Below are 20,802 nucleotides of genomic sequence, written 5' to 3'. Positions count from 1 at the left end.
AATATCTGAAAGTAACATTTGGGTCGTTGGTTTGATGTCCCATTTTATTCTTAGGTTTTAATCCTCTTAGTGTAAGGACAAATCCCCACACTAATAATCAAGTCCTTTGTATTGTTTCATGAAAGCTTAGTTATTTGAGACTGTTTCCTTTCACTAGAAAAGGAAATAACCAAAACTGTTGTTGCCTCCTACCCCTAAGTTACCATTCATTCCAGGATACATCTGATCACTCTAGAACTCATTTCCCATAAAGTATTAATCATGACCAGTGTGGGATGGTCTTCCCGAGAAGGCTATTCACATTAAGACCAAGGCTCAGGGGGCTGAAGGTCTAGAAGGCATGAGGTTTTGGATTTGATCCTTCCCACTGCAATGAACAAAATACCCCTAAGGTCTAAGCCTAATATGGCCTGACAAACTTTTTAATATGAAAGCCATCCACTACACTTTCACATATGGACAGTCTGTTATAGTCTCAGAGGTGCCAGAAATGTTATGGGAAAGGTTTGGGTTGGCAGTCTTGCTGGAAGGAAAGACACCAGACGACTGGGCCTACATCTACATTTGCACAGTAAGCATGCTGACCTTACTCTAGAACATATTATAAAACTGTAAAAAAAAGACGATTTTAGTATAGAAACCGCTATTTGCACTTGACATGAAATTGACTTTATTATTATTTGGGAGTAAGTTACCAAGGAGTTGCTAATAAAAATTACAGTAAGATTAATTATCCTCTCTCGATATCTCCTCAGCCACCCCCTGACTCTACAACCAGGGGGAGATCACTGCAAGAAGCCAGGATGTTTCTGGATTTGTGATAAGAGCCTCCCTCTAGTGAAGCTACAGCTAGGATGTACCATTCTTCTTTCATGATGCCAAGTAGCCCTGGCCAGTGTGAAAGCTGCCAAACAGGAATAAGGTCAGAAACTAGGAAAGTTAAATTTCTCTTCAAACAACTTTCTCCAAAATTCCTAATGGACATTAATGAGAAAGGGAAGTGAAAACAAAGCAAAAGAGCAGTTGTGGAGGGCAGACAGATTGCTGGGATGGTTTAGACAGATTCCACACAACTGAAGATCAGGGCCACCACTGTAGGATAGCCGCAAATCCCAGTGTCTTGGCAGAGAACCAGCAGGAACCCACCAAAGCCACAGAAAGGTCAGTTAGTCACAGAGATTCATTTGTCCCAATTATGACAGGGTCACTATAATCTCAATCAAATATGTTGAACTGAATTTTAAATATAATCATTTCATGTTCATTACCTGCCCCTTCATTTTGTTCTTAACTCTCTCATCAAACACTCACACCTCTCCCAGAATCTCCCAGATCACCCAGGATTCACTAACTCCAGCCAACAAAATGAAATATCAAAAAAGGATATTTAGGGGCAAAAACAATATTGGTGGCTGGGGCAGGCCATGGGGTAAAGGAAGACATGAACATTGGTTCTGAACAGGGCCTACTGTTCTGATTGTCTTTCCAAGAATAAATTTAAAGTAGCAATATGACTTGCAAGAGAGAGCCATACTGGTGGGAGAAAAAGCTGGTGGGAACGATTCTCGGCAGACAGAGACAGAGTTCCTCGACCTGTTTTCCTATTCACCACACACTTGTACTCACCTGGCAAGTTTGCTGAGGCCAAGGACTTGCTTGTTAGGAAGATAACCGATATGGACCTTGCAGGGAGAGACAAATCGTGAGCTAAGTGAACATACAGCACTTGTTTCTGACAAAATACAGACGTATAAAATATAGTGTAATGGCATGCAAATTCAGCATAATGACCGTGTAACTTTAAAACAGAAGATTTATTATGTATTTTTTTTTAAGTTACATAAAAGGCAGCAAAAGGGAATTATACGAGTCAATCGAATCACAAATTTAAAGTATAGCTGTGATATTCCCTGGTAAAGTAATTATAGAAATCTGAAATTTTTTTCCTCTGTGAAAACATTCTCAGGAAAAGTAAATGACCCTGTAGCAACAACACAAGGTAACCAGGAGAGACTCCTTTAAATACAAATGTTGCCATTCCCCAGGGCATTGTGGCCTTAAGAATCCCACCACAGAGCCAGGCACAGTGGCACACTCAGGTAATCTCAGCAATTTGGGAGGCTGAGGCAGGAGGAACACAAATTTGAGACCAGCCTCAGCAACTTAGTGAGACCATGTCTCAAAATAAAAAATAAAAAGGGCTGGATGTATAGGTCAGTGGGTTCAGTTCCCAGTACCACCAAAAAAAAAAAAAAAAAAATCTGATGGTGGAGCCCAGCTGCACAGAGGTGTCAGGTCGTGGCCTTTTGTACTTGACTGCCCCATCTCTAAGCTGCTCAAGCTGCTAGAGAGTTCACTCATCTTGACAGGAGAAAAAGGACACGGTCACCACTGTAGCTTGACAAAAACATGTACCCTGGCTGGGCATGGTGGCACACCCCTGTAATCCCAGCTGCTCAAGAGGCTGAGGCAGGAGGATCATGAGTTCAAAGCCAGCTTCAGCAACTTATCGAGACCCTAAGCAACTCAATGAGACCCTATCTCTAAATAAAATACAAAATAGGGCTGGGGTTGTGGCTCGTGGTAGAACACTTGCCTAGCATGTGTGAGGCACTGGGTTCGACCCTCAGCACCACATAAAAATAAATAAATAAAATAAAGGTCCATTGACAACTAAAAAAAAAATTAAAAAAAAAAAAAAAAAGCCAGCCTCAGAAACTTAGGAGGTGCTAAGCAATTTAGCAAGACCCTGTGTCAAAATAAAAAAAATACAAAACCAGCTGGGGATGTGACTCAGTGGTTAAGCACCTCTGGTTCAATCCCTAGTATCCACCCCTCAAAAAATAAGAATTGTCCCATACAACCAATGCAACTGTACTACTTGAATTTTTATATTTAATTGCAGTGCTATAGTACACTTCAAGTTTGTGTGATTTGGGGTCTTCCTTAAGATTCTAAGTCATTTAAATGTCCATTTTAGAAAACCATCACTAAATAATATATCTAAAAAACAAAGTTAGCAGGGAACCGTCACAATGGTGGGAGGATGACTACAGGATTGAGCTCCGTGACCCTGGCCCCAGACAGGCCACTAACTCCCTAGATCCTCCTGAACAAGAGTTCAATTTTTTCACCTATAATAAAAGACAGAAATGAACTCAAAGCTTCCCTCACTGTTAACTGCAAGACTGCAAGATGCAGCATGCCTCCTGATGTGATATAATACGAAGTTCCAGCATTACTGGGAACCACTTCTGTCAGAAATGTTCAGTCTTAATATTACAAAACTTTAGCTCTGGTTCATAGGAAATCCAGAGGTTGAGTGGAACCCAGAAGGTGAGTCACTCCAGAAGATCCAATATGATCTCTTCAATAGGAGAATGGGGAGGGCATATTTTGTAATAAGAGACAATAGATGTAACCAAATGCAATGTAAATACAGACGTGACTTTCAACTGAATTCTTGTTCAAATAAGCCAACAGCAAGGCCTGTGAGTCAATTAGAGAAACTGAAATAGGGTTAAGTATTAGATGCTACTTAGGAATTACTGTTGATTTTGTTTGTGGTAGTGCTACTATTGATAAGAAAGCATCTTAGAGATACATATTAATTGCTAGTGTGAGTAGGAAAGTATTTTAGAGATGCCAGTTAATAATTAGTGATGAAAAGTCATGCAGTCTGTAAGAGACTATATTCTTCAGTATGTTTAAGGTCTTATTGCTGTCTTATTACATGTAGTAATCAAACTGGGTTTTCTAAATCCTTGTCTTTTATAGAGACACACTGGAAGAAATCATGGGAGGAATAATGTAACATCTGGGACTTGTTTCAGTATAGTGCAGTAAGGACTTATATATAACATTATTGGTCTTGTGCTGATAACAATTGAAACTGGTTGACAAGAACATGGAACTTACTCTACTAGTCTTTCTATTGTTATATATGTTTGAAATTTCCCATGATAAAAGTCTTTTTTTTTTTAGAAGAGCAAGAGACTGACACCATTACACACAATCCTGAAAGTACCAAGTGTTGGCAAGAATGTGAAACAATGAGAACTCCCATAGACTTCTGGGAGTGCAAATTGGCACAACCACCTTGGAGAGCTATAGGTCAGCACTGAGTAAACTGAACATGAGTATACCCCATGGAACTGATTCCACCCAGGACACATTCCTAACAGAAATGTAGGAATATATGCAACAAGAGAAAGTTGATAGCAACATTGTTCATAATAGCAAGAAAAAAAAAAAAGAGGAAACAATGCAAATGACTACCAAAAGAAGAACACAACAGTTAAATTATAGTATGTTCATGCAATGTAATAATATATGGAAATAATATATACATGTAATAATAATATGGAAAAAACCATAATCACAGGCAATAACATCAATGAATCTTACAATGTAGAACAAAGGAAATCAGACACAAAAGAGGACATATTACAGTTCCTTTTCACTTGAATATCACTGAAAAATATGCAAAACCAATCTATAGTGTTGGAAATGGATATGCTGGTTACCTGTGGGGACCAGGGATAGGGTAGGGCTTAAGAAGGAACAGGAGGTAAGCTTTCAGGATGCCAATCATGTTCTAGCTCTTAATCTGTGAGGTGGTAAAGAATGCCCTTGTGATTTATGCATTTTTCTAAGTTTTACTTCTATTTAAAAAGTGAAAAAATACTTTAACAAAAGAAAAGAAGCAAATGTTAATTCTTATTAAATTTCAGTAATGGCTATTTAGGTATTCATAACACTATTTCCTACAAGCCTTCTGTTTGAAAAGCATTAATGAAAAGCCAAAATTAAATAATCATGGAGGCAGGGTGAACAGGACAACTCTTTGTTCTAAACCCACATGTTCTCAAATATGTACTCTATGTATGAATACATTTATTTTTGTGGTACTGGAAATTAAACCCAGGAATGCCCTACCTCTGAGCTACATCCCCAGCTCTTATTTTTTAAGACAAGGTTTCACTAAGTCACCCAGGCTGGTCTCCAACCTACAATTCTTTTGTTGTTGTTGTTGTTCTTTTTAGATATACAAGACAGAGTACATTTTGACATATTATACATACATGGAGTGTGACTTATTCTAATTTGGATCCCATTCTTGAGGTTGTACATAACGTGGAGTTACAATGGTCATGTATTCATATATGGACATAGGAAGTTCTGTCCAATTCATTCTACTGTCCTTCCTATTCCTATCCCTCCTCCCTTCTTCATTCCCCTTTGTCTAATCCAATGAACTTCTATTCTTCCCTTTTTAAACCACCCCCCCGCACTGTGTGTTAGCATTCACAAATCAGAGAGAATATTTGACCTTTGGTTTTGGAGATTGGTCTATTTCACTCAAATCTATTCATCTGTTGAAGGGCACCTAGTTGGTTCCATAGTTTAGCTATTGTGAATTGTTATAAACATTGATTTGACTGTATCACTGTAGTATGCTGATTTAAAGTCCTTTGGGTATAAACCAAGGAGTGGGTCAAATGGTGGTTCCAGTCCAAGTTTTCTGAGGAATCTCCACACTGCTTTCCAGAGTGGTGGCACCAATTTGCAGTCCCACCTGCAATGTATGAGTGTACCTTTTCCCCCACATCCTTACCAACATTTATTGTTACTTGTATTCTTGATAACTGCCATTTTGACTAGAGTGAGATGAAATCTCAGTGTAGTATTAATTTTCTTTTCTCTAATTGCTAGAGATGTTAAACATTTTTTCATATATTTGGGTTTTTTGTTGTTTGTTATATTTAGTTATACATGACAGCAGAATGCATTTTGATTCATTGTACACCAATGGAGTACAACTTTTGTTGTACATGTAGTAGAGACACCCCATTAGTGCAAACATACATGTACACAGGGTCATATATTTGTTGACCATTTGTATTTCTTCTTTAGTGAAGTGCCCATTCAGTTGCTTTGCCCATTTATTGATTGGATTTTTGTTTTGTTTTGTTTTTGGTGTTAAGTTTTGAGTCGAACCTGCAATTCTCCTGCCTTAGCCTCACATCAAAGTTATGTTTAACTACAACAAACTAGATGATATATCATCTAGCTTGCATTTAGATTCATTTTTCTTAATATAGAAAGGGTTGGAAATAAATCAAATCCACTAATATCATAACTTCTGTCCCTAGAAATTCTGCTATCATTACTGCTCCTATCATGCCATATATCTTCTATATCTTAGATCAAAGAATATTCAGTCAACATAAAGGGCAAAGGTTTTCAAAGCCTGCAGCATCTACCAAGAAAAAAATATGCTACTGCTTTAGCCTCATTCTTTTAACCTATTAACATGGTATTTAATATAAAGGTTTAGCCTGGGGGTGATCTGCTACTCTGTTTTTGTTTTCTTTTAATTTCAAGTTATTATATCTATCAGGTTGAAAAAGAGTAGACATTTATGTGTAACTATAAATTCTAGGATATGGGGCATTAGCAACTGACAATTTTAAATACAATTCTCCTAATTTAAAAACTTTCATGAGGCTTTTTAAAATTTTAGGAAACAAGGAAAACCTTACCTTTCCAACAAATGGAACTAGATGATGTTCACACATGGAAAACATATCTATGTCCTTCACAATCACCATCTCATCATGATCTTCATCAAATATAGCATCATTCAGGACATCTGAAATCAGAAGCATGCCTTAGTTATACTTCCAATTCCACACTAAAGCACAAAGTAGAAAAGCTACCATGATTAAATACCAAAAGACAGTAAATATAAATTAAGTCCCAAGTTTTCAATTCTGTGAATATTTCAATGAAATTGACACACGTACATTAAAATAGGTTAGAAATTATAACCTAAAGCATATGCTATGTTCATTAATATTATAATTATTATATTATAATTATATTATCATTTTATAATTCTATTATATATTATATAAACATAGTATATATATTATAATGTATATTTAAGTTATTATAGGTTGTTCCACACCTGGGATGTGGAACAAAATGGGTTAAAAGAGAATGTTTACCCTTGCTAAAACATTAAGGAAATATACACTAAATCCAATTAATTTTATCCATCAAATTACCAAAGTCTTTTTCTTTAAATGATATTTTAAAATTGTCAATACAATGTCACATGAGAAGTGCAGGACTGCAAAATTTACCTTTAGCACAAGAAAAAAGTAAGGAGGGAGACAGGAGGAGAGGAGGGAGTGAGAAATTATGCCAAAATCAAAGTGGCTATTTCTGGTGGTAGAAATGGGCCACTTTCACTTTATTTTTTTTAACACATTTTTTAATGTTTTCCTCTCTAATGGAGATGTAGAAAATCACTCGAGGAAAAGATGAATCCTTAGCCTTCTGACTTCTAAGGCCAGAACCATACACCTGTCAACCTGACTGCTGTTGCCAATTCCTCAATTTTCTGTATTTATAAAGTCTCCCAGTTACTGTAGGTGAGTATCAGACTAATTCTAAAGAGTCACCTTTAGACTGTAGGTGAGTATCAGACTAATTCTAAAGAGTAATTTTTTGTTTGTTTGTTTGTTTGTGTGCTGTGCCTCTCGAGGGAAGCTTTAGCGATAAGCAATAAACTGTGAACCTGGCACAGGTGGCCAGGCCTACAGTAGACATTTAAAAACAAAAACCTTGATTTTAAAAAGCTGCACCAAGTGAGCCTCTCATTCTCACCTGCAATACAGAAGGTTGACTGGATGATGGCTGAGGGTGCTTTGAGCTCTCTACCACTCTGTGACTGTAAGAACATCCTGCCCTGGACACAGCTGAAGAGGGACAAAGGGATATAAGCCGCCATCCTCACCACTGCAGGACAGCCCTGGTTTTAATAACGGTATAGGTTCCCAATTGATGGTGTAGATGAATGCTTGTGATATGGAAAATTCCTCAGCTCTATCATCAACTGAGAAAAGAAGCTAAAAGAAGGACCGTTATCATCTCACTTTTATAAAGTATATATATATTTTATAAAAACTGCAGTGCTATCTAGGCACTGATGCCTAGTTGTAAGATTTCAAGGATCTGGGGGATATCCACTCTACATAGTACAATTATACAGGAGGGAGGAGGTGAATACAGATTTACAGCCACCTACAGCCACTGTCCCTCAGGCAGGCTGCCAAGTGAGTCACAGGGAAGATGTGCAAACGTCCACCCACACTCCTGACCTTCAGAGGCTAGGCTGCTCCTAGAATAGGGGCTCATTGATACTGAGTCATCATGTAATCAGTCATCATCCCCTGAGTCAGGCTATTGAGAAACACATTAGAGTGTGTGGTAGGGAAAAGTCATTAGTGGGGTCCACAAAAGTGGATGTATGGGGTTTAGACACCCACAGACACTTCTGTTAGAAGTGGCTGATAAACCCCAGAGAGCAAAAAGTTCATTGTCATTCTTTAAGTAAATATTCCTTCTCCAAAAGCAGTTTTCTACTCCGAATATTTCCTCCTAACCTTCAATCATATTTCTGAAAGGAGTCCAAAAACAGCCCCTTATTGTTCCCAGAAGTGTCTTAGATTTCTTCAAGAATTTAACATAATGTTTGTTATTGCCATGTATAGATTACTAAAATCTTTAGTCACACAGAAATATTCCTGAAAGTAAAATCAAATCAAAAATTATTTCTTGGGGCCGGGGTTGTAGCTTAGTGGTAGAGCCCTCGCCTGACACATGTGAGGCACTGGGTTCAATCCTCAGCACCCCACAGAAATAAATAAAGGTATTGTACCCATCTATAACTAAATTTTTAAAAAAAAATATTTCTTGAAGAAGAGAATCATCATTTAATGTCAGACACATTCATTTTCTCTGGCAGAGAAATTCCCCACTGTAAGCTGATGATAATCATATGGTACATATTAAAGTCAGCCCTCCAGCTAAGCTAAGTGAGGATCTTCACTTGATAGCTGTTAAACCTTGGGCAAGGCACTTGATGCCTCACTTTTCTTGGCAGTAAAATGGGCATGAATAAAGAGCAGATCTCACAGGGGTATCGTGAGGATTAAATGTGTTCACAGCTAACTAAGAGATATGGTAGTTACTGCTCTTCTAATTAATATTGACAGCTGGACATGGTGGTAAATGCCTGTAATCCCAGCTGCTGTGAAGGCTGAGGCAGGAGGCAAGTTCAAAGCCAGCCTCAGCAACATAGAAAGGCCCTAAGCAACTCAGCAAGACCCTGTCCCTAAATAAAATACAAAATGAGCTGGGGATGTGGCTCAGTGGTTAAGCAACCCTAAGTTCAATGCCTGGTTAAAAAAAAAAAAGACTGAAAGAATTGTTAAGCTATGTGTCCCATATACACTGGTACACATCTCTAAGTCTAAATTTATGTCAAATAATAAGTAGAAAGAGGAAACAGGACATCCACTGAAATGTATAAACAAGGGAGTACTACTCAGAGATAAAACAGAATGAACCAATGAACATGTAAATAACATGTTGAAACTCCAAAGTATCAACTAAGTGAAATAAGTCATATGTATATATGTACATGCACATATATATGCATATATACACACACATACACACACACATAGAAAAGATGACTGTTGTGTGCGCGGTAAAATCCTTCAGTCAAGAACTGAGTGCATTAAAAAAATAAAAAATAAATTAAAAAAAAAAAAAAAGAACTGAGTGCATATACAATGGGGGGTTCCATGAAATCCTACCTCCTGGTAATGTAGTCATCTTAGTTTGTGTAAGTACAGTCTGTAATGTCTGCACAATTTCAAAATCACCTAGCAACACGTGAAATTTTAAGAAAGGCAATGTTGCAGTGATAGAAAGCAAACCGGTGGCTCACCAGGGGCCAGAGAAATTGAAGCGGGGATTGGCTGCAATAAAGGAAGAAAGTTTTTCAGGTGACAATCTATGTTTTCATTATACTGGTGGCTGTACAACTGTCAAAACTCACCTTGGGGCTGGGGAGACAGCTCAGCTGGTAGAGCGCTCGCCTCGCAAGCACAAGGCCCTGAGTTCGATCCCCAGTACCGCAAAAAAAAAAAAAAACCTCACCTTGTACATGCAGAGCTGGGGAATGTTACTTAAGGTTAGGTATACCTTTATTAAGGTATAATTTTAGAATGATTTTGTAAATTGTGGTATGGTATGTGACCTTTTGTGTGAAGTGAAGTAGAAAAGGGAGTTATAAACATATACACACATAAGTGTTCATCTGCAAAAAGAAACACTGGGGCCAGGCACAGTGGTGCACACCCGTAATCCCAGACACTTGGGAGGCTAAAGCAGAAGGATCCCAAGTTTGAGGCCAGCCTTAGCAACTCAGAGAGACCCGGTCTCAAATTAAAAAAAAAAAAAAACAGGGTTGGGGATGTAGCTAAGTGACAGAGCACCCTGGGTTCAATCCCCATTAGCCCCCCAACACGCACACACATACACCCCAGTAGCCCCCCCCCCACACACACACACAAACCACTGCAAGGATAAGTGAAAAAGCTATTAAAAATGATTACCTCAAAGGACTAAGAGAAAGGAGAGAAGAGATATGGGTGGAAATGAGACATCTCTGAGTATAATCTGCTGTTCGTCTTTGAACTCATGTAAATGTTTACATACTCAAATACATGATACCAAAAAGAAAAAACATAGCCTCATATGGCTTAATTCTTTGTATGGTAATGAAATACTAACACGTTGCCTATATCCCATTTCATTAAAATAAATGTAGGCTGTAAACTTGACCTAGCGAAATCATTTTTCTTTAATAATGAAGTTTCCCAGCTATATTTACTTGTGTTTTGCTCCAACATATCTGAAAGCTACCATCTGTGGATAATAAGAACAAAACACTATCACAGATTGTTTTAATTTCCTGCCTGTTATCAGCAGCAAGAAGGTAACCCTGGAAACGAGATTTACGACATTCTATTTCCTACTGTTGGTTATAACCACCAAGGAGACCAAAGCAGCCTCAAAAAGTTACAGGTTTGTTTATAAGGCCACCACACAACGTCAGTCTTAAAGTACACCTTCTGCATGCCTAATGACTAAGCAATGGCAACAAATAGCACTGCTGAGCACCATCCCTCAGGGATTTAATCTGCAAGGGCTCCTTCCTGAAAAGTGCAGTTAGACAGGCCCACGGTGTGACTATGTCTAAGCACCTCTTAAGCAGGGCTTCTCAGACTTTTCAAGTGGGTGCGTTAAAACAAATCACTGGCCTCTCACCCAGAGCCTCTCTTTCAGCAGGGCTGGTGGGCCTGAGAATCTGCATTTCTAACAAGTTCCCAGAAGATACTAGTGCTGCTGGTCTGGGAACCACACTCTGAGAGTTGCCATTTAAAGCAGTCCAAGTTTTATGATGCTACACTGAATCTTCACATCTCCCAAATGCTCCCACTCAAATATATAGACACATATTTATATGTAAGTCTTCCTGTTTCTGCCAGGAAGAAAGGAAAAGTGAAGAAGAAAAGAGGGGATTTCTGGGAAAGGTTCCCCTAAAAGGAAACTTCTATCCAATGGAGTTTGGGTTTTTGTTTTTTTTTTTTTTAATGTTTTTGTTTATACTGGATGGTATAAGAATTAGCATTGTCCAGGATATTTGGTGATCAGCACCAAAAATCAGAAATCTCTGAGGAAGCCATCTTGCTGGAAGAGCAGCATTCAAAGACAATAGAAGATGACTTGCAACACTGAGTACATCCATCCTAAAAGTCAGGAAAGAAATAACAGTGACTCCTTACTGGTTTTAGAATTAAGAAAGAATGAGTCAGAAACGGGGGGACCTAGGCCATGAGGCCTCTTTTGCTTCTGGCTGGAATTAAATCAGCTGAAGGAACTAAGAAAGATATGCCTATCTTGATTTAGTGGAGAAAGGTGTGAATCACAGTCCCAAATGCTCCTAGTACAAGCTAATATCAGAGTCGTCCCTACCAGCATACAGCTTTCATTTCCTTGTGCCTCTTAGCCCATGGTCATTTGTGCTCATGTCTCCCAACCCCACTGGGTTATAAGCTGTCAGGGGTACTTATTGTATCTAAAGGCTTTGGAGTAGTCTGCACAAAGCTGTTACCATCATGCACAAAGCTGGAATTAAATATAGATCTCTTGTATCTATCCAATTAACATATGCATTTTTACCCAGTGATTCAACTCCTTAAAACAGATTTTAAAATAAAGGGACTCCGAAGAAAATTCATGTGACCAAGTGAACATAAGAATTCTCACTGCAGCCTTATCGGTAAAGAGCAAAGATGGAGAAAAATGTCAATCAGCGGAATGATTACACAGCTTGGGTAAAGTCATCCAATAAAATGCAATCCAGCAACGGAAAAGAGTAAATCTGAGCTGCATTTATAAATTCCTGAAATAATGTTTAATGGAAAAGACGTGAAGCAGAAGGATATGTAGAGCATGATTCATCTGAATCAAGGAAAAACACTGCTGCGTGCTGCTTGTGGATATATTACATATAAAATGAAAGCATAATAGACATAAAAGTAAAAGACCAAATTTAAGACAGTGGTTACCTCTGTGACCAGAATTTAAAGGTTCCAGAAACAAAAAGCATTATCTTTATTTTTTAAAAGCAATTACAGTAAATATTAAGATTTGTTCAGATTTTGGATGCAGCGTTGGGAATGTAGCTCAATGGTAGACTGCTTGCCTAGCATACAGAAGGCCCTAGGTTCAATTCCAAGCAAGGAAAGGAAGGAAGGAAGGAAGGAAGGAAGGAAGGAAGGAAGGAAGGAAGGAAGGAAGGAAGGAAGGAAGGAAGGAAGGAAGGAAGGAAGGAAGAAAAGAAGAAATTGAATGCATTCTGATCAAACTAGTTCTTCATACTTTTGTCTTACCTATTTGGGACACTTTATTAATATAGTTTCTTTTTTTTTTTTTGTGGTGTTTACATATATACTTGTGCTTCTTTCTTCCCCACTTAAAAAGAAAAAATAAGCTGAGGATACCTTGGAGCTTGAGGGTAATAGATGGGGTGTAAAGAGGGTAAATACCTGCCTGCTTCCTGCAGCGCTGCAAATGCCTTCAAAACCCTCCCCCAAATCCCCTGCACTCTCGTTTTTCCAACTTGGACCTTGCAGAATGGCTGCCATAAAAGAAGGGTAGTGAGAAGAAGGACCATGCCAGCGACAGTCATAAATACATCCATGGAGTGGGTTTCTAAAAGCATGTCCCCTGGGGCTGGGAGTGCAGGTCAGTGATAGAACACTTGCCTACCACGCGTAATCTCTAGCACTGTCCAACATTGAAATTAAAAAACACGTCCCTCAAGCCAAGGATGGTGGCACACATCTACAATCACAGCAACTCAGGACACTGAGGCAGGAGGATCCCAAGTTCGAGGTTAGGTTCAGCAACCTAGTGAGACCCTGACTCAAAATTAAAACTACAGAGCTAGGGACACAGCTCAGTGGTAAAGCACCCCTGGGCTCAAACCCTAGGAACACACACACACACACACAGAGAGAGCACACCCTTCAGATCCTCAGAGATTCAGAAATTTGGCATGAAGGTGATGGGGACCCCAGATAGGCACAATGACACCAGGTTCAACAGAGTTGTCTGGGCCTACGGAATAAGGAAAGTCCTGTACCTTATCTGTGTAGTCATCCAGAAAATGCAGCAAGAATGAAGATTTGCCATGCAAGCTCTATGCTTCAGTTACCTATGTACCTTTCACCACTTTCAAAAATCTATAGTCAATTTGGGCGAGAACCGTTGATTTTGGCAAAAAATAAAATAAAAAATAAACAAATTGAAGAAAAACTCCCTAAATCATGCTCTGCAATTTCAAGACTTCAACTCTTGGGCATCAAAATGTTTTGCTTTCTGTCTCCTGTTTGAAAAATTTGTTCTGCAAAAAAAGCAATGTCAAAACAAATTTGAAGAGAGAAGAAAATCACCGTTCCTGCTTTTGCTTCCCTCATGACAGCGCACTTCCTGTTAGATCCACCAATACTCACAGCTTCTTACACTTAAAAGACAGAGCTAACATTTGTAAAACTGGGCCAAAATAAGCATGAACCCAAACATTCCACACACTGATACGGTAGTGAAAACTAAGAGAACGGTAGACAAGTGGTCACACCATCTGCCAGAGAAGGCAGAGCTGCCACACAGCTTTGATACGCTCCATGAAGTTATTTCATAAACTGCAAATCTGTCAGCAGGAAGGATCCAGTATATTGCAAAGAAAGTAAAAGTCTGGTTATTTTGGAAATTTTCATTCCTATTGTCCTTGACTGAAATAAACTCATGTTTCTCTTAAGCTATTAAAAGAAAGGCAATCGAAACAGATGCCCTTTGGTGCCCTCAAAAGAGTACTAATATGCATGCTTTCACTCAACAAATACAGTACTGGTGAACTAGTCCCATCTTCTCTGCCACCCGTCATGAGCCCCTCTATTGGAGAGGGATCTAGTTTCCACATATGACGGTATCTTGCTCAGTAACAATGTCCCTGATCACAGTAAGAATGTTCATTGTAGTTTATTTCAAGATATCCTGAAATAAGAAGATAAGCACATAATCTCTCTACCCACACTCAATTATTTAAGTGGTCTTAGAGGAACCTGACATGTACAGTGGTTCTAGCTGCAGAATGGTGAAGTAGAAGGAATAAATTAAAAAGAATCCAGAGATCCATGTTCTAGTGCAAGATTCATACAGATTGTGTGAGCTGGGTTTCAATGACTTCACAGATAAGAGAATGGGTTTGGAGGAGCCTAACATGGTTCCTGGGTTCCTAGTTTGCATAACTCTGGGGGTACTGAAAATAAATGCCAAACTTTAATAGTTACGCTCCTGCTCTGCTGGTCAGCCTGGAGATGGACCTCCCAGGAGCCAGAGGCTTTCTGTACTAAGGTAGGGAAAAAGCACTTGTTTTAAACTACTTAGATTTATTCTTGGATAAAACTGAAGGCTGCCAATCCTGTATATTATTAACTCTCAAAATTATCTAAGCTAAAGAACTCTCACTCTAGTCTCAGTTAACTACTCTGAATATTTCTGGTAGATCATGATTAGAGCATTAGAAGCTGCCTAAGAAAACAAAGTGTATTCAAGGAGTCATTAAAAAAAAAGGCACATACTTGCCAAATTTAGTTTTTTAATTGGATAATTTTGTATACTTTCACAATCCAGCTGTTAAGCCAAAAATGGAATTTACAAAACAGATGGTGATAACAAGGTCTGGTTCACAGCAGTTCTAAAGAAAGAACACACCAATCTGATAAACTATCCATTTGCTTTAAAAAGCCTCTAGCAGGCTCATCCCTTACCACGCTGTGTTCACTAATGCCAGGGGATTTCTTAAAGTAGGCATTACGGAACCAACTACAATCCTATCCAAGAAGGGACCAGCAGAGTGTGCAAGCCACCATCATTAGTGACAAATGATTATAGAATAGGGACTATCCTTTGGAACAGCAGTTCCCAATATGGCCAATCACACAGACCTTTGGAAAATAAAGCTTCCCAAGACACCACAAGAAAATCAGATTCACTGTGTGTGGGTAAGAATGCAGGATTATGTTTTTTAAAAACCCAAGAAATTTTGATGATCAGTTGGGATGGAAGCACAGGATTTTTGAGGTCGGAAAAACCATCCCACTGCCAGGCCTACTTTGCTATTTCCCAAAAGCTGAACTCGGGGCAATTTCTCACCATGAACCCTCCTTGCAGTCACCAAGTCAGAGGGTGACAATTCCCATAGACACTGTGAGTTCTGTGCATCTCTGAAGAGAAGTTGAACAAGCTCTAGGGAAGCTGGAAGGGCTAGGGGAGAGCAGGGACAAGGCAGGAGGATAAAGATAAAACTGTAGCCAACTTTACCTGAAGCAGGAAGGACCACACACTCCTGTGAAAGGGGCAGGAAGGAGCAACTCATGTCAAAATACTGTGCCCCATCCTAGAAAAATAAGCCACTAGAGTCACCAGTCAGATTTTACAGCCGACTCACTTCAAATCCATTTCAAATGTAACATGATCAAGTTTGCACAGTTCCTGAGCTAGATGCAAATATATCAAACCATGATCTCAAGAAATTTGAGATCTGACAAAATAAGAGGTCTGGGCGTAAGAATATTTGGAGAATGACTAAAAGTTAACCTATAAAAGTAATACTTCGCCGAAAAGAAACTTGTGGGATGAGAGGGCAAACTAGGGCTGTATTAAAGATCTCAGATTTCAGGAGGCTGCAGGGTGTGGTGGTACATTTCTGTAATCCCAGTTACTCAGGAGGCTAAGGCAGAAGTATCACTTGAGCCCAGGAGTTTGAAGCCAACCTGAACAACACAGCAAGATCCTGTGAATGAATGAATGAAAGAGGAAAGAAAGAAAACTAAACATTAAATACTAAAGAAGAACCAACTAGTTAGTCAACTAGTCAACGAACAAGAGCTGACTTCTGCCCTCTTCTTCTGACTCTGGACCAAAGCCCTGATCTTAAGCCACCTAAGTCCACTCTGACCTACTAGAAGTATGTATGGACTGAATAGGGAGAACCCAAAGGCAGAACCTCTGAATTGGGGTGTTTCTGCAGCTGATAGTCAACCATGAGGCTACAAAGCCTAGGGCCAATGATAGCAAAGAAAATGAAAAGAGCAAATCTAATTTTTAAAAAGAAAAGTAGTCAGGCATGATGGCGCATCCTGTAATCCCAGTGACTCAGGAGCCTGAGGCAAGAGAATCCCAAGTTTGAGACCAGCCTCAGCAATAGTAAGACCGTGTCCAAAATTAAAAAATAAAAAGGGCTGAGGATGTGGCTCAGAGGTACCCTCGGGTTCAATCTGCAGTACTATAAAATAAAATAAAATAAAATAAAATAAGTTATGAAGTTGAAGAAGACAGGGTCAAAAACCTGTCAGCTCAAGAGAGCAGATCAGAAAGAGCAAACCTAATACCCAGAGACTGCTGGAGCTCAGAGTTAGTGTGCATTAGTCACAAAATTCTGTTTTATCAACTACTTATTTGGTTTCTATGAGGAAAAAGAAAAATCAGTAATTTAATGCTACCTTGACCTTTACTTTTTAAAATCAAACTGGAACAGTTTCAAGGAAAAGAAGAATCCCATTAAATCTTCAAACTAATAAAAAGGCTTTTTTTTTTTTTAAAGGAACTTCTCTAGAGAAATTTATCCTAGAAAAACAATCATATGAAGTATACAGCATTCCTTCTAAAAAATCTTACCTGAATTTAATCATGTCTCTAGACCTAAATTCCATTTTCCAAGAAGATGGGAAATAGAGAAACAAGTTAAATAAAAACAGGAAAAACAATGATCAAATCACAAAGGTGATCTTGTAGGACAATGAACATCTTTGTAAGGCAGTGTCATGGGGTAGGGGCGTGGGAACAGTTCTCCTCTAAAACCTAATTAGATGTAAACGTGTGGGCCTCTAGTGGTTCCCAGTTTAAAAAAAAAAAAAAACATTAGTAAAAGCTGTTTGGGACCAATGGAGAAATGTGGATATAGAGTAGGAATTGGATGATATGAGGGAATGAATAGTTAATTTTAATAAGGATGGAGTAGTGGTTAAGAAGGAAACTATTTTCAGGGTGATATTACACTACTTCTTTTATTTTTTTTTTTTTTTTTTTTTGGTGGGGGGCGTGGATTGAACCCAAGAGTACTCTATCACTGAGGTACTTCCCCAGTCCTTTATATTTTCAGACAGGGTCTTGCTAAGTTTTCCAGGCGAGTCTCAAACTTGCAATACTCCTGCTTCAGTTTTCCCAGTCACTAAGATTACAGATATGTGACACCACCATGGCCTGATAGTTTACCTCTTAATACAGGTCTTTGAGTTATTATCAGTAAAAAAAAAAAATAGAATATGCAAACATTGCAGAAAGCTATTTTTGAATTTAGGAGGTAGGTATGGAGATGCCGAGATACCACTATATAATTTTGTCTCCTTTTGTGTCTGGAAATCTTATATAATAAAAGTTAAGAATAAAACTTTAGAAAGCATGATCCTGAATATTAGTTTTCTTGTTTCAACTGTTCCCTCAACTAACTTAGCAACTGCTTTTCTAGTTGATATGAAGCCCTTGTTAACAAACTAAAATCATTTTTATTTTTTTATTGTAGATGGACATAATACCTTTATTTTTACTTATTTTTATGCAGTGCTAAGGATCAAACCCAGTGCCTCACATATGCTAGGCAAGTGCTCTACCACTGAGCTACAACTCCAACCCAACAAACTAAAATCTTAAGTGTTAGTAAAACTAGCAACTAGTTATTCCCTGGTAGAAGAAACCCCAACGCTTCTGTCAAGGGTACAGAGTCCTTAAAGACTTAATCTATTCAAAGGGGCTATGGGTTACAAGTTCACAGATCATGAAGAACACACAGATGAGGAACCTTTTCAAATCCTCTGCATCACAAGAAAAGAGAGATCTGTTACCATAGAAATTATTAAGTATGCATGTTTCAAGAGAACACCACATTGTTTTAGTCAGATTTTGTGTTGCTATGACCAAAATACTCAACAACCACTTGTACGAGGAAAAGTTTATTTGGGGCTTACCACTTCAAAGGTCTCAGTCCATACATGGCCAACTCCACTGCTCTGGGTCCAAGGTGAGGCAGCATATCATGGGGGAAAGAGCCCCAGCAGAGGAAGGCTGCTTAGTTCACAGTGGTGTCAGGGAGCAGAGAGAGCTGGGCATGGTGGTACGTGCCTCTTAATCCCAACGGCTTGGGAGGCTGAGGCAGGAGGATTGTCAGCCTCAGCAAAAGCAAAATGCTAAGCAACTCAGTGAGACCATGTTTCTAAATAAAATACAAAATAGAACTGGGGATGTGGCTCAGTGGTTCAGTGCCCCTGAGTTCAATCCCTGGTGCCCCGCCCACAAAAAAAGAAAAGAAAAGAAGAAAGCAGAGAGAGAGGGAGAAGGGGGCATAGGAAAGATGTACCCTTCCAGGGCATGCTCCCAGTGACCTGTCTCTTCCAGCAATGCCCTATGTACCTACAGTTACCACCCAGTCAGTCTATTCAAATTAGGAGGAACTGATTCAATTACAGTTCCTATAATGCAATCATTTCACCTCTGAATACCTCTGCATTAGCTAGAGTTTTGGGGGAACACCCCATATCCAAACTATAACACACACCCCTAGCATTGAAAGGATCTTGAGGTGCTTCCTGGTTCCCCTATCAGCAGTGGGGAATCAATGGAGTGAGCAATGAGATGATACTGAGAAGCTGCAGAAACCTCAGGATAACAATTCAATAACCAATCTAACTACCTCTCCCTGCACAGCAGACCGGAATAACTTGTCTAGAATCATAAACTAGTTAGCAGGGATCTGGGCATGATGGCACACCCTGGTAATCCCACCTACTCAGGAAGCTAGGCAGGAGGATCCCAAGTTTGAGCCCAGCCTGAGCAACTTAATGAAAGCCTGTCTCTACAAAATAAAAAGAGTTAGGGGATGCAGCTCAGTGGCAGACCACCACTGGGTTCAATCCCAGTACCTAAATTAACAAATAAATAAACAAACAATAAACTAATTAGCAGGGATGCTATGACTTGCCCAGGCTAGTTCTTCCCATTACAGCAGGATCAATTTTTGTTGACATACTAAAACACCAGTTTCAGAAACACCACAGATGTTAGGATTGTATCAATGAGCAGAATTTCCAAAACACTGTGAAGCTGAATAATTTGTATCTCACTTGTAAAGGGCCCCACCCTTCCAAGGTAAGCTAATTGCATTGGAAAAGGAATAGAAGGGAAGAAAGAGACAGTAACAAGAAAGAAAAATAGCATGGGGTAAAGAAGACCTCCACAGAAGGCCCTAACAGCTGGAGGCTGGCAGTAAACTCCTGCAGCTGAGAGGCTGATTATTTCTGATGGGGGATCAAGAGTGGCACACCTCCATAGATACCCATGCATTAATGGGAGCTCTTACATTTTGAAGGCTGGTGGTCAGTTAGAGAGGTATGACCTACAGCAGATCTGCCTTAAACTAGGAGACAGTCCTCACTGAGTTAACAGCCTTTCCATTGAACTGCAGCATGTACAGCCCTTCATCATTGTTAACAAACATCTTAACACAGTCCATAAACTACATAGATATAAATGCATTTTAATCTATCTTAGTGAGAGCTTTCCTGTTTGGGATGATATTAATGGCTTTGATTCCTACTTAAAACAAATCAAAATAAATACAGATGACATATAATACATCATGTAGGGGGATGGATATAATAAAAGAATGTTGTATGCAATTATGAATATGCCACATTGAAACCTATTTTGTATAATTAAAATGTACCAATTTTTTTAAAAAAATCATGCTTCCCAGCAAGAGTCATATGCTCTTGGAAGGTTGAAACATTTGGACTAACCAAACCTCAAAAGAATTCAGCCCAGAACTCAGCAACTCAGCAACAGTCAACTCCCTGGGTGCTTCTCCAAAGAACTTTAGATTAGGAAACAGTTGTCAATAAATGGAGGTGGGCAGGGGCTCCTCATGGTTTGCAACCCACACTAGAAAGGTTTAAAAAAAAAAACTAGGCAAACAAACGAGATGGACCAAACACTGCAGAAGAACAGCCTCAAGTAGGCCTTTGCCCAGGTCTCAACAATAGTGTATAAATGAAACTAAAGTAAAATACTATACTGTCTTAGGTGGGGAAATAGTGGGGAAGACAAGAAAACACATAGGCAACAGGCAAACACAACAAAACCTCCCAGCCCTGGTGAGGAAAGACAGCAGAGTATCAGTCAAGTGTTTTCAAAAGGAAGAAACTTATTGGGTTTTACAAAAATCACTTTGGCGTAGGCAGACTGGAGCAGGACAAG

The 20,802-nt window shown here is 39.1% G+C and overlaps 1 protein-coding gene across 1 annotated transcript in view; it reads right to left on the bottom strand.

Annotated features, from left to right (window-relative positions):
- GCH1 (GTP cyclohydrolase 1) overlaps window positions 1-20,802 on the bottom strand; it is a 42,652-nt gene that overhangs the window by 10,744 nt on the left and 11,106 nt on the right. The window contains exons 2-3 of the mRNA XM_079121429.1: window positions 6,546-6,655; window positions 1,627-1,682 (exon numbers count right to left, since the gene is read on the bottom strand). Coding sequence (XP_078977555.1) covers window positions 1,627-1,682; window positions 6,546-6,655 — 166 coding nt within the window. The remainder of the gene's footprint in view (window positions 1-1,626; window positions 1,683-6,545; window positions 6,656-20,802) is intronic.

Source organism: Sciurus vulgaris (assembly GCF_902686455.1).
Source record: "Sciurus vulgaris genome assembly, chromosome: 2".
Lineage (NCBI taxonomy): Eukaryota > Metazoa > Chordata > Mammalia > Rodentia > Sciuridae > Sciurus > Sciurus vulgaris.
This window is presented reverse-complemented; position numbering and strand designations above follow the sequence as displayed.